The sequence below is a fragment of the Amblyomma maculatum genome, chromosome 9 (assembly GCF_055883805.1).
Source record: "Amblyomma maculatum isolate TAMU_Amacu chromosome 9, ASM5588380v1, whole genome shotgun sequence".
In the NCBI taxonomy this organism is placed as follows: domain Eukaryota; kingdom Metazoa; phylum Arthropoda; class Arachnida; order Ixodida; family Ixodidae; genus Amblyomma; species Amblyomma maculatum.
In genome coordinates this window covers 64,255,259-64,271,945 of record NC_139352.1, presented here as the reverse complement: position 1 = coordinate 64,271,945, position 16,687 = coordinate 64,255,259, and the positions used below count along the sequence as shown (strand labels likewise).

The following is a 16,687-nucleotide window of genomic DNA, read 5'->3' as shown; positions in this document are numbered from 1 at the left end:
GCTGCTGTTTATTTTCTCGGTACTGCGCTTGTTCGGCTCCAAAAGTTACGAAAAAAGCAGTGATTTCCCCTCTCTAATGGCTGCTGGGGATTCATTCCCAACTGCGTTTGTACGTGTATATTTCGAAGCTGTTGGTACTTAGCCCACTGAACCCTGATGAGTCCCGCTAACTACTTTTCGCGCAGATCTGTAATCACTGCTAGCCGGATTTGAAAAGTGATGCGCGAGTCACGCGTGCAGCAACGGACGCTTCAACTATGTTGGGTTAAAGACTTAAAAACCAAAATTCGATGCCTTCTTACTGTGGTTTTTAGTGCGTTCAACTCGTATTAAGTCTAGAGAATATTTTCTTTCTAGCGGTGCGACCTATCGTAACACTGTTTTCACTGTTACCATAAAGAGCGCAACCGCAGAGCTATCGCTTTCGCTTTGTCTATTGTAGACGTGGTATAGTTTGCTTACGGCGATAGGTGCCTTTCGAACTCTCGTAACTCAGTCCACGACGTAATATTGCTCAACCCGTAACTACCGCGTTTAATAATTAATATTTTTCCATAACCATTGTTTAATACATGTCTCAGTCTGTGCTTTGAACATACCATCGATACGACTACCTGTCTATACCTGACTACGCTCTTAGCAGTGATGGTCAATTCATTCTCTATGCATACCGCCTTCCATCCCTTGGATTCGCAGTTCACAGCGAAGTAGTCAAGCGGCACACTTTGAATAGTTATTTGGTCGTCAGTTTCTGCGGTACGCTTGGATAGTTTTGCGACGACAAGAACAGTGTAATCAACCGCCAAAGTCGCATTTCTCACTTACACGCGCGCTAAATACGAGAGACCTAAAAAAAAAAAAAAAACAGCAGCGGTACCACACGCTACAAATTATATCCTTAATATCACGTGGTAACGCCCTCATCTGTGTTTTTCCTTTGCCTCCATCAGAGTGCGTGTGACACCGTGCTGTCGAAACCATCGCAGTATCGGCGCCTGCGGGACTTTGTTATTCCCGCTCTAAAAAGTCGAGACCGATCAGCCTTGAGTAGCTTTCACACTGGTCACCAGATGGCAATAGTTGTCCAGTGAATCGGGCTATGCTCGCTCTCGACCGCTTCGGCGGTGTCCATCACCGCGGCACAAGCGTCACATTTGAGTTGCAGACCAGACACCACGCGCTACTACACGATGGTTTGTGACACCGTCCGCAACAACTGGCTTCTAACAACGTTTCTCATTTCCATATTGCATATCAGTCTTGCAGCCAACGGTAAGCCTCGATAACTTCGGCTGTTCCGCAGGTCAGTATTCTTAAACTGGCGATCCAAGAATTTTCTTTCCTCTCCGCGTGATTTCAGCACCTCCAGCCATCCGGAGCTTCTCATTTCCACCGGAAATTGCGTTGGGTGAAGAGGCGATCGTCGTGTGCGCCGTCAAGAAAGGCTCGGCCACTGGGGAGTCGCACTCAATCACCTGGCATAAAGATGGTCGACCCGTGGAGAAAAACGAACGCGTCTCAACGTCGGCACAATCTAAGGGAAGTTCGACCCTCGTGATCGTCAGTCTTCGGCCGGAAGATGTGGGCAACTACACCTGCGTGGCGAGGAACTCTGCCGGCGCCGACAGCTTCACGGCTCCGCTCATCGTACACGGTAACGCCCGTTTCGCCCGGTTGTGATAACTCTCCCTGCTTTCGCAGGCACCGTGTCGAACCGCATTCCTCGGGTCATAGCATCAATTAGCGAATGCAAGCCATTCGACTCGGACGACGCGCACGATCGTTATCGACACTGGTCGTGCATGGTTGGTCGAGGATTACATTAGTGTCGTCCTGTTTCCTCGCGTCGCCATTTCCGCGCATGGTCCAAAGAACTAGGTGATAAAACGTTAATTTGCTGTTGTTGTTTTTTTTTGCACCACATATTTTGCACTGCCTCGAACCAAATTAGTTAGATGAATCATGTGCGTTTTGCTACACCTAAGAGGTGATTCAGAGTAAGGTAGACTAAGAAAATGATTTAGGGTCGTGATTGACGACCGTAAAGGACTCCGTGATTGCTGCCTGCAATGAGCGGCCTTGTATCCTATTCTCAGAGGCCCACGGTTAAAAGAAACTTTGGCCTTGTCTTTATCTCAACTTCCTTCTCATCAAGGTCGGCGTCTGCTGCGACATCTGTATTTCATTCTCGGCGTTTTCCGGCTTACGAAAGCCCCAACTTCTAGTAAACGCAGCGCCTTTTTCATAGCGTTGTAATATCTCGATACGCGCCTACTTCAGTTAGGCCACTGTGTCCCTCTAATATGGTTACCCGCACATGCCGAGGAGGGACTCGTAAGAATACTCTCGTTTGGGAGTGTGAGTTGTTTCACTTCACGTTGGACAAGGATGGACATGTACATAGACTCACGCTGACGTCACCATGCTGCCGCAGCTCCGGTCGGAACAGGTCGCCATTAACATGCAATGGCTGGAAAGGCTGCATATAAAGCTGCACATACCACTGAGCACCGCCTCAACCTGTGAACAGTCCGGATTTTTCTACCGCTTTCAAACATTATCATTTCCTATGTAATTCCTGAATGCGGCATCTGTGAATGTGCTCAAGCCATATACCGAAACACAGCAAAACTTCATATTGAGATTGACCTTACTGTGCCGTGTAGCAGATAATCTCGATAACGTGTGTATCAGTTGCCTCAGGTGTGTATGTTGTGGAGCATTTTGATGCCATACGGAGTCTAGTAGCAGATGCTACAGACAATGCAACTAGAACAGAAACCGCGGCTCCGTTCCTCACACAACATTGACGCTGATGGCATTTGTCTTTCGCGCCAAGAATGATTCAACTAGTTGCCCATAGGTGGCGCTATTCGTCCATGCGCTGCTCCGCGCTCGTGAGGTAAGGATCTCGCTTCTCTGCGCTTGAAGTTCTTAGTTGCCATCCTAGCTTCGAGCGGCGCGTACGATTTCTTTGGAGCGACTATGATTATGTTCAGCCTGGCACTCCTCGTATGCTGGACTATAGAATTACTCATCGTCCCACCCACGGAGGGTTACATTCATTCTTCAGGTATGGAAATTCCTTCTCGATATGGTGCTACTTGCAGTGCTTATACTGGAGGAAAAGCTAAACGTTGCACGCTTCTCTGTTGAAAAAAAGCTTTCTTCCCAGATCATAAAGTGTGTGCTTAAAGATTACAATACAGACTGCGGTTTTCTCTGTTATCTGAAAATACCTAAACGGTCAAGCTGCAGCAAAAGAAAACGTGAACAAAGAGCTGCTCTAAGCCATATATTCTGTACGAAAAAAGTTTACAGTAACCACTCCTAAAGACGAGGATCGCTGCGCTTGCAGCCGGCAACTTTCGCATCAAGGATAACAGGCAGCGGTTCCATTTTACAGACCCTCCGAAGATAAGCGATTTTAAATTTCCCGCCAACCTCTCGCCCGGAGATACGGTGGCGGTCACCTGCGTCGTCATGAAGGGCAGCGCGGGACTTGTGGATCTCGTGTGGCTGAAAGACGAACTACCCGTTGAGCCGACGGCCACTCTATCGGTGACATCAGCGAGAGGAGGTCCCGTGTCGACGCTCACGATTGTGGATGTCACCGCGAAAGACAGCGGCAACTACTCCTGCGTCGCCCGTAACGCGGCTGGCAGCGACCGCTTCACTGCTCACTTGGCAGTCACAGGTATGATCCTGGCAAGTTCGCTACTGGCGAAATCCACTGGTCGAATTCGAGCGAGGTGCCGAGTCTCCATGATAGCAACCGAATCCGCAGCACAAGTGCAACAACCCTGATCGATTCATTTTACACCTTAGTCGTCAACCTTGTTGGACCCTGATCGACCAGAGAAACGCAAACGAGCTTTGACGGGGACCGCCAGAGGAGCTGCCGTGGAGATACCGACTGCGGGAAGTCCGGCCTGGCATCTACCTGGAATGTTTCGATTTCAGCAGCGTTTCATGATGAGGCAGTGCAGTCGTATAATTCAATCACGTTGTTACGGTTGGATCAAATTTTACGACCAAGGCTCCATTTCACGCACAAGTGCGCTCCTGTGTGCACATGTAGTCTTAGTCCGAATAGTATACACATTGAGGTGTCGGTTTAGCCGGTGATGAATTTCGACTTTATGTGTTTTTTTTTTTGTTTTTGTTTTTTTCAGGCGTTAGGTGAAATACTCATTTAACATCTACCTTGTACGACGCGTTAGTTTTGGCACTATTGCTACTGCTCAGCAGTTTCGTAGAGCCTGCAGTCTGACAGTTCCCTTCTCCGCTGTGCTGGGCAGTCAACCTGGTTAAATGTATGGTTATCTGCCGTTCAATCAATACCCTTCCGAGCATTTTGAATATTTATAGCGGCATTCGTGTGACATACTTCTTCAAGGGGCAGTTATTTAGTCTCACAGAAACAATTTGGACGACACGCTCAGCGGAGCTTCGCGAATAATGCACCAGGCAATGTGTTTGCTGTTGAATATTCATATTCCATTGCGTTTTTTTTTTTTTATCCACGTGTGCATGGCCTTTAAGATGTCATATAAAGCTTTTCCGTAGTCAGTCAGCTTGGTTTAGTCAAGCTGTCTTGTACTCCACTGCTCGTTCTTGTATCGCCGTTTTCAGATATGTTGCGCCTGCGTCGGCCGAACGATTTGGTTGTTTTTTTTTCTTTTTTTTTTTTTTTGGGGGGGGGGGGGGGGGGAGGGTTTAACGTCCCAAAGCAACTCAGGCTATGAGAGACGCCGTAGTGGAGGACTCCGGAAATTTCGACCACCTGGGGTCGAACGATTTATTACCTCGAGTCATACCATACAATGTGCAAAGATGGAACCAATTAATGGAAATAAAGACTACCGTGTGACAGTACTGCATGGTCATTCGGATACAATTGAGATCGAGAACCTCGAAGGCCCTCAACTCGATTCCTATTAAAACTGCGTGCGTACCACGGCTATTACGCATGCTGGCTTAGTGGTTATTACGTTTCGTTGTTGAATATAACGTTCGAAGCCCAGGCGCGAAAGTCACATTTGATAGGAAATAATTGCCTGAGGCGTACTTGTGCTTTGCGACATTAATGTCAATGTTAAAGGACAACCACGGAGTTATTGAGCCATAATCGCATTATATGCCTTAGAGTCTGCACTCTAGTACAAAACAAAAAAAAAAAAAAGAAAACAGGACATATTTCAAAATCCCAACTAGAAGCACGTTAAAAGAGCAAAAATCAGGAAACAGCAACCAAAAGTAGATTCTTGCCAACTATGATGTCGCGATATATCAACCTATGGCATCACGGAAAAGCCACAGGATCTGTCTTAAGGGCGCAGCTGAGCTGAGCTAAACTAAACAGCAAGACAAACCTTCGTAGCATGGTGAACGTCGTCGTCGTCATCATCATCATCAGCCTGACTATATACCCACTGCCGGACGAAGGCCTCTCCCATATTTCTCCACTTAACCCGGTTCTGTGCTAGCTGCATCCACTTGACCCCTGCGAACGTCGCAATATTACGCTATGTCCCTGGCGTTTAATAGCGGCCGTTGTTTTCCAAGAATATACCTGCAACGCTCGCTGGTCATTATCGCTTGTTACCACAAATATAAAGGCCATAAAGAAGAAAAGGGCAAACGACAGCAGCTAATAGAATTTACTGGTAGGGCACAATAAACTCTTGTCTAAGGGTGAAGACAACACAATACCGAGCGTAAAATACCTAATTACAAAATATGCAACACATACATAAAACAGTATTCCGGAAGTATATAATCTAAAACAGATTCATCATATAGGTCCATCCTATGGCCGAAAGACATACTACACTTGTGTGGGGAAGAACTCACTGGGCAGTGACACGGCTTCACGACTCCACTGGTTGTAAAGGGTAACGCTCCGTTTCGTCCGGTCGTGATAACTCTCCGTACATCCCCGCCAAGGTGGCGCAGTGGTTACGGTGCTCGACTACTGTGCCCAAGGATGCGGGATCGAATCCCGGCCTCGGCGACCGCTTTTTCGATGGAGGCGAAAAGCAAGGCGCCCGTTGCTGTGCGGTGTCAGCGCACGTTAAAGAACCTCAAGTAGTCGAAATTATTGGAGCCCTCCACTATGGCGTCTATCATAGCCTGAGTCGCTTTGGGACGTTGAACCCCACAAACCAAACCACTCTCCGTACATAGTCAGGCAACACGGCAAGGCGCATTCCTGAGGTCGCGGCATCAATTACCGATGCCTAATGGCAAGACATTCGATTTGGACGATGCGCGGAAATGTTTGCGTGCCGACATTTGCCCTGCATGGCTAATCGATGATCGAATTAGTTTGGCCGTTTTCCTTCGCATCTGCACTTTTATGCATGGTCCAGCGAACAAGCTGAAGAAAAATTACATCGTTGCGAATATTCATGCGAATGAAAATTAGTGCGATGATTTGCGTCATTTTACTCGAGTGAGATCGTCAACTGCAGCAAAGTAAAAAGAATCAATATCTTTGCCATTGTACATCTAATTAACAGGGTTTCGAATGTCAGAACCTCGCATGGAATAGTCATCATTTTTCTTCTTTCACCATACCGTCTCTCTCATTAATATATAGGTTGGGTTTTTGTTGGCTGCTGGTGGTATTAGCCTTGCAGAATCTGCGCCGTAACGACGCATGGATATGAATTAAAGTCCGGAATTAGGGCACAAATTGGTGACCTAGCAGGAGGGCGTCCCCATGTACGCAGTCGCCAACAATCTGCTGGTTTCACCACTTCGAGTCGAGATCAGAGTCCCGTGGGATACTGTCCGGCTGCACACAGCACATCTCTACTACAGAATTCAGATTTGGGCTTGTTAATCAGACTGCACGGCGGAAAGAGGCGCTGTGCATTGAAGACGCCTGCCCTGTCTGCTAATTTATGTTCGTCCTCGTCCTATATATACGTATACACCTCCTGATTTTCAAGGAAGAGTAGAAATGGCTCAACTGTAGAAGCACGTATCGAAACTGAGGAGGCTTTGTGACTGGCTCGCGACATTCTCTTGCCAAGTCGCGAATGGCCCCGCGAAGGGTTTCAAAAGGTTCGACCAATCACATACCGTTCTAACACGCAGGACCCTCCGCCATTACGATCCTGATTGGTGGCGGGGGATGGAGCTCTCGCTCCAGCGCCAACAAATTACTAGATTAGAGCGAATTACTAGGCAATTACCGAATTACTAGGATGATTTTTAAGATTAAATTGTTGCGACAAAAACAGACTAATGCGAATTTCGGAACTTTCTCTGCGTATGTTTGTCTACACCATTTCAAAGTCCTCGTTGAGTAAATATATGGTACCCATAGGGGCTGAGCAGTAGCTCCAGTTGAGAATGCGCTTACTGCGACATGGCCGTGGTAACTGTGGACAGCCATCGAACGTGCCCAGGGATTGATTGATCGGCCGCTCATGGAGAGGTGGCTGTTGGGGGTGGGTCTCATAAGGACCAGATATTTGTTCGAATGTTTCGTCGAAGTACAGGTTTCAGCGTGAATTTCCTAGGTTAACTTCCCGTTTGGATGGGGGAGGGGGGGGGGGGGGGTATGAATCCGGACCTGCACACTTACATAGTGAGCTGCATCACGTCACCTTATACTTGTACAAAGATGGGGATTCAGACTGACCGGCTGCCTATGTAAAAGGCATTCCTAGCTACGTCTGCCCTGCGCGCACCAGATCCGCCAGGACGGTTTCGCGAAACGGTTCGGCATCATTACTGCAGAAGTCATTGACGAGCAACCAAGATGCAGTACACATATTAGCGAACTGCGTGCACTGTGGTTTAACGTCCCGAAACAACACACTCTTAGCAGCGCCGTAGTGGAATGCTCAGGTTAGTTCAGACCGCCTGAGGTTCTTTGACATCGGACAGCTCGAGGACGTTCTGCTGTTTTGTGTCTATCGAAATACGGCCATAGAAGCCGGGATTGAATTCGCGCAGTCAGCATCTGCAGACGAGCCAAGTCCCCGGGGCAGATTCACAAAGTAGAGGGGCCTCTGAGCACCACGTCAACTTGCAAACGGACCAGCTAATTTCTTTCGTACCACGCAACGGTGGAATGTTCAAATGGAAGCGGTGTACTGATACAGCAGGCATGTATCTCGATAGACCTTGTTTGGAGCAGGAGAGCACATTGTGCTTGATGTCGTTGCCGCCTGACAGGTAAGCAAGATTTAGTCGACTCCGTCGATATTGTGCGGCTTTCAGTGTTTTATTGGCGCCATATGGCCATTTTCACGGGCAGACGACGGTTTATTAAGACGAAATACACGTACGCATGTCTGTCACAGCCATGCCTTTGACGGGTTTTGTTTTTCGCGCCACGCATGATTTCCTTAACTGCCTGCGGATGGCGCCACTTGTCCGCGGTCTTCCTCACTTTCGTTGCGCACGGATATGACGTCGTCGTACTGGCGATCTGGGCGTTAGTTACCATACGGGCTTCAAGTGGTGCGTTCAATTCGTTGTGACAGCCGATAGATATGTTCAGTCTGGCTCTGATTATATGCTTCACGGTAGAAATATTTATCTCAGCGTCGACAGATGGTTACGCCCACGCTACAGGTATGGAGATTGATCCTTTCTTTCCAAACATTGCTCTAGTGGTTACGTTAGATAAACAGTTAAGGCTCAAGACCCATTCAAGGATACGTTTTCGTCAACGTTCCATAATATGCTTAACAGCATTAGCGAAAAAGCAAACTGTGTGAGTGCGCAGAACTGCTGCAGTCGTCTTATAGCTCATCACTGGAGGCTTACCATGGAAACCATTCTTGTTGTGCATTATTTTGCGAAATTGAGGTAGTAAAAAAAATGAAGTTGATAAACAATCTCGCGTAAGATAACTCGACCATAAAGCCAGAAGTGCTGCTAAGTTATACCGAAATATTGCATTCCCTCCTTAGCTTCCTCAGCGGTGGAACTTAGGGAGCTATTCTGAGCATTCTGTTATAAAAGAAAAATTTGTTGGCGCTGCTCCTAAAGGCACGAATCACGCTGTCGGACGCAAATTACTCTGTCACCAGAGATGACGGCGATCATTTACCCTTTCAGAGCCTCCGAAAATAAGCGAATTCAAATTTCCCGCCAATCTTTCACCGGGCGATACGGTGGCGGTCATCTGCGTCGTCAAGAAAGGCAGCGATGGACTTATCGACCTCGCATGGCTGAGAGACGAATTACCCGTAAAACCGACGACGAATCTAAGAGTGACGTCAACAAAAGGAGACCCAGTGTCGACGCTCACCATTCTGGGCGTTTCCGCGAAGGACAGCGGGAACTACACCTGCGTAGCCAGGAACGCGGCTGGAAGTGATCGTTTCTCGGCTCACCTGGCAGTCACAGGTACGAACCTCATAAAGGGGCCTCAAAAGTTCCCGAATCCCTTTTACCAGAGCAGTATGTAGCACCCCGCCAGTAGCAAGCAATAACTTTCGAAGAAAGAAAGGGCCCTCTAACATAGGTAACAATGTGATTTAATATCTACATGGTTTCTTCGCGCCCGCATTAACTGCTTTTATTTCTCGTCGTGCAGTTTCTGAGCTGCACTTGTGGCATGTACAAGTTGCTTGTGCAAATTTCACTGAGCAAAGACGACGCTAAGGGTCCACCGTACAGCACGAGGCCGCACGGACGCGAATGATCCCCGTCCGCTGACGGAGATAAAAATCCTGACAAGTGGACCAGCGCCCGCTTTGAAATTTCGTGATTCACTGCTGCGCTTTGTGAGGGCCTAGTTCTTATTGCGAGAAAAGTGTATTGTCGCACGCTTCGCCCGCATGTTATTTGCGTATACTTGATCCTTGCTTTCTTCCGGGGATTTTAATGCCACATCGTTAAAGGTCCCGTTCTGCAGATAATCCGGCGTTGTCGTTGGTGTTACGTAAGCGACAAATCACGACCAGGCGCTGATTGGCCAGGCGGCAGTGTGACGTCACGAGAGCACCTGGTGGCAGGAACTGTCATGTAGGAAAGCTCCAGTAAAATGAGAGGGTGAGATGAGAATCGAATTCGGGCCGCTTGTTCCCTAAGCCAGACGCGTACGCTACCCCTTTGGCCACAGATCTAGACACGTTCTGTGAAAGCGGGGCTATATCTGTGACGGGCGCTATTGCACATAATGTGAAGCCGGACGGCTGTAACTAATGCGTGAATGTCCGATAACAGAGGCATATATCAGGAGACTAGTGAACAAACGGGTAGTATACAGCGCTTTTACACGAACTAGGGAAGCCACAGACAAGAGCAATTAACACCTTTCAGTCGTACCCTTAATTAGGTATTCCTCAAATTTTACTGTCTTCTCTATGCTGTCACCGACAAACGCGGCAAGAAGCAGAACAGCGCAGCTTGTCTTTAACTAAAAGAAGGTAGAGTTAACTATAGGCGAAGATAGAGAGACGACGCTCGACCACGTGCCAAGATATGGCTCGGTCACGTGGTGACGCCTGGACAGCAATGTGGCAATATATCCTCTCGCCTTTCTACTAGTGCAGAATGTCTAACAATCCGGAAGTTTCTTCCGGTTAGCCACTCTGCCTCTGTCTAAGCGCGGTTCATATAAACTAACGGGAAAATTGCAGCATAGAGAATGACCGATGTACGGCGGAGAAACCACCGCTAAAGTTAATGCAAGTTTAACCCCGCCTGCAACAAAGCCCGACCTAGGAAATGGTTTAACGAACATGCTGAGTGAAGTCTCCGGTATGAAGGTGCGCACGTCTTCTTATATGTCCTAAGGAGGAGCAGCATGCCTCTTAGCGCAGTTTTCATTTTTTTGGAACCATTTCGGTTATTTAATTGATCAATTGCACGCTCTGAATTGTACTTAATTAGTGCAGTTCACGAAGAAACACAAGAACTGTAAGCCACGTATACATGGCCAGTAAGCCGCACATTCACATCTTTCTATAAGGCTGAAATGACTCCATCCTAATAGCGCTTCATACCCTGCTTATTTGTGCGCGCAATGAACGTGCAGCGTTATTAATAACAAAAGAAGCTGTTACGAAGTTCCGTGGCGCGTAACATACTGTTGTGTTACTGTTTAAAATGAAAGGTGCGGCTATAAAAAACAAAACAGCAACAGCGATTGCAACAGCCAGCCCCAGATCCCCGAACACGATGTAGTGTTCACGCGGCTCATCAGATGTCGCTAGTTGTCCAGCTTCCTACTTGAACTCGCGCGCTGTGTGTCGGTGACGGATTTTGCTGCCAGTTCGGTCCTCAGTCCGCCAGAGAGAAGGTTCAACCAACTAAATCCTAGAGTGGGAATCATTTAGACGGCTCGCAAAAGACGATGCGCACGATTTGGCTTGTGTTCGCAATCTTTCTACCTCACCAGAATGTGGCAAAAGATGGTAAGCGCAGCAAAGTTTCGTTTTTTTAGTGATCGCTTGTCATGGTCGAGTGCGTTCACGACATTGTTTTTCCGAACCTGTCTACTGCAGCGTCACTGAAGCTTAGGAAGTTTTCATTTCCCGCTGAAGTCACCTTGGGTGAGCAGATACTGGTGAGCTGCGTTGTCAGAGTCGGCGCGACAGAGACGCTCCACATGACTTGGCTGAAAGACGGCGAAGAACTCGAGGAAAGCGACCGCGTTGGTGTATCCGCACAGTTCAGAGGCAGCTCTACGCTACGAATAGCAAGCCTGCGTCCCGACGACGTCGGAAACTACACCTGCGTAGCGAAGAACGCCTTCGGCAGCGACAGCTTCACGGCACCGCTCGTCGTTCAAGGTACACACTCGGGTTCAATCAGGAAGCTTTCTTTCTGTTATGTGAAACAGGAGGCGCGAAAATATTATTTGCTGAAGTGGCAAATGTAGGGACCACCGCAATTTGTTTTTTTAAATAGAGTGCGAAAGTCATTAGGGTACGGGCCTAGGCTAGTTGCCTACCCACGACGAACGGTGTACTGGCCGAAACTTGGGATGAAACTGAGAACAAACAAGCGTTGTGTATGTCTCCACTCTTCAGGTCGACCTGGGTTTCGTGCTGCAGAATTCTTGGCATGCAACAGCCTTTCAGAAACGCAAGTTGACTTCTGTCCTCCGGATCCGAAGACTGGAGCTTTATGTGCGTCATGGAGAGAAAGGTGCTTATGTGCACCTATAATCAGCCAGTTACTGCCCTGTATATACTTGCGTTCTCCCAACGCGGCGGATGATGTCGTATTGCTTGGTTGAGCGTTCAGAGTCCGCATAATTTCGGCTTGGGTCATAAGCAAATTGTTTGTTTGTTTGTTTGTTTGTGTGTGTGTGTGTGTGTGTGTGCGTGTGTGTGCGCGCGCGTGTGTGATATATATATATATATATATATATATATATATATATATATATATATATATATATATATATATATATATACATTCCTTGCCAAAGGCCGGACCCCGGCCGAAACGTCGGATTAAAGTGTTGTTTTTCACCGTGTGTCACCTACTTCAAGTTTATGACGACCTACCGGACCCATTCGAGCTTCAACCCCCTCCCTATATATATATATATATATATATATATATATATATATATATATATATATATATATATATATATATATATTTATATATATATTCGGGTTTTAAACGGTCATTTGTTTTCTACCGTTTTCAAGCGAACGTACTGAAGTTTCAAGAAAGCCCAGGGCAGAAGACCGACAAACAGACGCAAATGGCGAGACGGGCTGTGCCCCCAGACGAGCTTGTTTTTTTTTTTTTTTTTGCTCCTGAGCCCTTTTACCTGCGGCGGTTTCTCGGCATTATGGATAGAATGCCACAACCAATGGTCACGTTGGGGATTCCTTCCAGCGTTCAATTTACTGGTCATATTTCGCTCGAAATTTCCCTTTTGCACAAGCACACCTGGCGATCTTCTAGATGTATGGGAAGTTTGTCTTCCGTCCGCGAGTCGCTTTGGGCGGCCTGATAATCGTTTTCAAAAACAGAATGGAACGGCTGTGTTGTGCTGCGCGGCGCACAGACGGCAGTGCACTGGAGAGAAGGCTCTAATGGAGAGTCCTTGTGCCCACACTGCAACAGCTGAATTTACACTTCCACACGCATGCTAGATTACGAGATCTGAGCAACCACGACCGCAAAGCGCGCAGCATCTTCGGCGCCGACTGATTCACGATGGAACAATGTAATGGCGCAGTCCTCCATCCAGATAAACGAGATGAAAACGACGGAAGAAGGCTCTACAATTGTGCTGTGTCCCGGCCTCCGCCTCGTAGCAAAAATTGCGACGATGAGAGATGACACTTGCGCAAAGTGCGACAGCTTTAAGCAGACAAGAGCACAGCCGACTGCCTGTTTTCTACTTGCTTTACCGAATTCTAGGCTTCTCGAATGAGTTTTCAAAACGTGGTGTCACCACGAACTGAAGAATGCCACGTGGGAACGGCTTAGCTGGTTTTCCAGACTTTCGTATTGAGCGCCACTTTTAATATATCCGGTCGCCGATAGCTGGCGGCACTTGTCCACATGGCGTCCAACTTTCAAACAGTAGCCGGCGATCGGCACCGTTTCGTTGTTTCTGCTCCTCAGTTGGAACGAAGGTTCCGCCGTGCACTGCCGATCTTTTGGCAGAAACGCACAGCCATGCGCACCTGCAGAATTTGCGCATGTTTCGTCGTCCACATCGTGTTGCTGGCGTCAACGAGCGGCTCCACTCGTAAATCAGGTATGGCGCCCACCTTCGTCCAAGTATTTAAATAAGCTGTAAGCGAGAGCCCCCCCCCCCCCCCCCCCCACCACCACCACCACCACCACCACCAAACTAAATAAGAGAGGATTAATACACACGCCGGCAAGTTCCCAAAGTGATATTCAATTTTTATGTACCACATGCCTGAGAACAGTAACTGCAAAACGAACATGGTGTAAACTGAAGTTCATATTTGCCTAGCAACTCAAAGTGCTACTTCTGTCTAATAACAAGGATGAGTACACTGAAGCACCAAACCAATAATATGTCTGTAAGCTCCATTTTCACTCATCAATTCATTAAGTGTGGTGTAATGGCAGGCACTTCTCTTTCCAGACCGTCCAAAGATAAAGGAGTTTAAATTCCCCGCCGCTCTCTCACCCGGCGATACGGTCGTTGTGAACTGCGTGATCAAAAAGGGCAGTGCGGGCCCGTTCACGTTATCCTGGCTAAAAGACGACCGGTCCATTGAGCCAAAGGAAGGCCTGAGTGTGACGTCACCCAAGGGAGGCCCCGTGTCGACGCTCACCATCGTGGACGTTTCTGCAGATGACAGCGGCAACTACACCTGCGTTGCCGGAAATGCTGATGGAAGCGACCGGTTCTCGTCGTATCTTGCGATCACAGGTATGGCTGCGGCCCGATATCTTAATGATCGGTGAATTACTTGAACGTGCTGTACAATACAGTAACAGCGCATCTCGTATTCTTCCATGAAGTTATTAAGTATACTCTCACCGCTACAAGTTTTCCTCCCGAGTTTGGAGAATTCATGTATTGATTGTCGATCGCTTGTTGACTCAACCCTGCACGATAATTTGCAGAATGTAGATATGCACGCTTTGGCTGAGTGACTAAGCTATATACCAGAACCGTTTCATACGCGAGCCTCGCCTCGATGACTCAACGGTTACGGCTGCTGGTACCCGGATCCTAAACTGGCCGCGGCGGCTACGTTCCGATGGAGGCGAAACGTAAGGTTCCTTAACAGCGCGATGTCATCGCGCGCTAAAAAACCTCAAATAGTCGGAATTATTTTGCTGCCCCCCCCCCCCCCCCCCTCCCTTCCTATATGCCGTCCCTCATAGCGGATGTCGCTTTGACAGTTAAACCCTAAAAACCATTTGACACTCGCGGCGAGCTCACGAGACCACTATGCAGCGCTCGCTCATGCAATGTAACAAGGACTCAATTGCGAGATTGGTTTCTTCACTGGTGTTTTCTCAAAACTTTTGCACGGTTTTGTAGTACATAACGTTTCCGACAGGGTGCATACACCTGGCGAGATTGCGCTGGCAACATGAGATGGCGCTACGTGCGTTTTCTATCTGCTCCCGACCACTTCAGCTGATATTCCTCCACCTGTATTTGCGAAAAGAGATGCGTCACTCTTTGCCACACACAACGGCCCGCATACAGGAGATGAGAAGTCACGGCACAGGAACACAGAATACGGAAATATCCGGCAACGTAGACAGACATAGACGAAAAAGACTGTAGCATCGATGCGCAAAGCTCTGGCTTTTCGCTGGTGTAATCGGCGATGACTGCTGTTTTATTACGAAACGTCCTTGTTTGATTCTGTGTTTTCAAGCTATCAGGTTATTCGACAACTATGTCACACATAGAAAAGCGGCACCAGCTGACACTAGCAGGAAGTAGGCACCTGGGTTATTTTCCCTGTACGCTCTAATGAGACGCGCGTGCGCCGCGGCGAAGTGCTGATATCGTTGGAACACTCCCTATTCCCGCAATACTGTTCCTCGCTGGAGTTTCGACGCGCTCTGGTGAAACGAGCGCGAGACGGGGCTATCTTCATGCGGTGCCCCGGACTAGGTACGCCGACCACGTAGCGGGATCACTCTGCTGCTCCCAAACTCCATTTCACCCATATACATTTTCACCACCACCACCACAAAACGACTCCCCGTACATGCTTTGAGAGCAGCAAAAAATGGTTGTGCTCTTCTCGGCGGCATCAGGAGGTATTGCTGCGCACTGGAAGGCTGGACCATTCCCTTCAATAATTCCGTAACATGCTCAACTGTGAGAACAACCGTGAATCAGTGTAAGATTTACAATAATCCATGGTTGCCTTCCAGTCGAGAATGATGTCCAAGCATGTGCAGTTTTTTCAAGCGCGGTCCAACACACCACGCCAGCAATGTGACACACTGGACTCCAAAGTAAAGTAACGCGTTCGAATTCGACCAGAACGACCTAAGCCTTTTTCAGCAAAACTTCTCAGATCAATGGACCATTCGAAAGAGATCACATTAAGCCATGCTCTTGACGACTTACTCTAAAGAAGTTATGTTTCTGTATAAATGTAAAAAAAAAACATTGTAGTTTGCAATTAGATAAAGAGGGGCTTCTTGACCATTCGCATTGGATTTGCATGCGAATTAACTGTGCCAACTCGCGCTGCGCACGCAGTTAGCGTTTGGTGCTCTGATGTGGGCCGACGACGGGGGATAAAGCGTGAAAAATGTTCATAAAAAATGTCGACATCTATGATGATACGCTGTTTTCGATCAATTTCCGGAATGAAAAATGTTCTTTCAAGTGTCAATACGTCTTGCTTCGGTAGACCTTATGAAAACGATGAGACTATTTCGGACTATTTTGGAACGAAGGACAGCCGAACACTCATGCGAATAACTCGGCGATAACCGGCGATTTGCAAAGTTTCTGCGCTTAAGGTGCGGTTTTTTGCATTCGGTGCCACGGCCCCATCACAGAAGACATCGTGCTCTCGATGCAACAGCCCATTTTCAGTTTTCGCGCTGATCCACGGCCGGTCTCGAGGGAGAGAGCGCGCACCCTTTCTTACGGCCTTCTCAATCGCCGCGTGAACAATGGGAATTTTTCTCCTTGAGTCACGCTCTCCGCCGCCGCAAGGGGCGCGACCTGCTCACTGTTCGCTCCGCATCTGCTTCAATGGCGGCGGGT

At 48.0% G+C, this 16,687-nt stretch overlaps 1 protein-coding gene and 1 long non-coding RNA gene across 5 annotated transcripts in view; one reads left to right on the top strand and one right to left on the bottom strand.

The window, feature by feature from the left end:
- LOC146179223 (uncharacterized) overlaps positions 1-16,687 on the bottom strand; it is a 294,299-nt gene that overhangs the window by 38,730 nt on the left and 238,882 nt on the right. The gene's annotated exons all lie outside the window — the stretch shown is intronic.
- LOC146179229 (cell adhesion molecule Dscam1-like) overlaps positions 1-16,687 on the top strand; it is a 185,462-nt gene that overhangs the window by 49,474 nt on the left and 119,301 nt on the right. For 2 of the 4 annotated variants that reach the window (XM_084578903.1, XM_084578900.1), the window contains exons 1-2: positions 8,463-8,598; positions 9,088-9,378. The exons of the other annotated variants lie outside the window; for them this stretch is intronic. In XM_084578903.1, coding sequence (XP_084435029.1) covers positions 8,517-8,598; positions 9,088-9,378 — 373 coding nt within the window. In that variant the 5' untranslated portion in view covers positions 8,463-8,516. Of the gene's footprint in view, positions 1-8,462; positions 8,599-9,087; positions 9,379-16,687 lie in introns of those variants that run through there. 4 annotated transcript variants of the gene reach the window in all.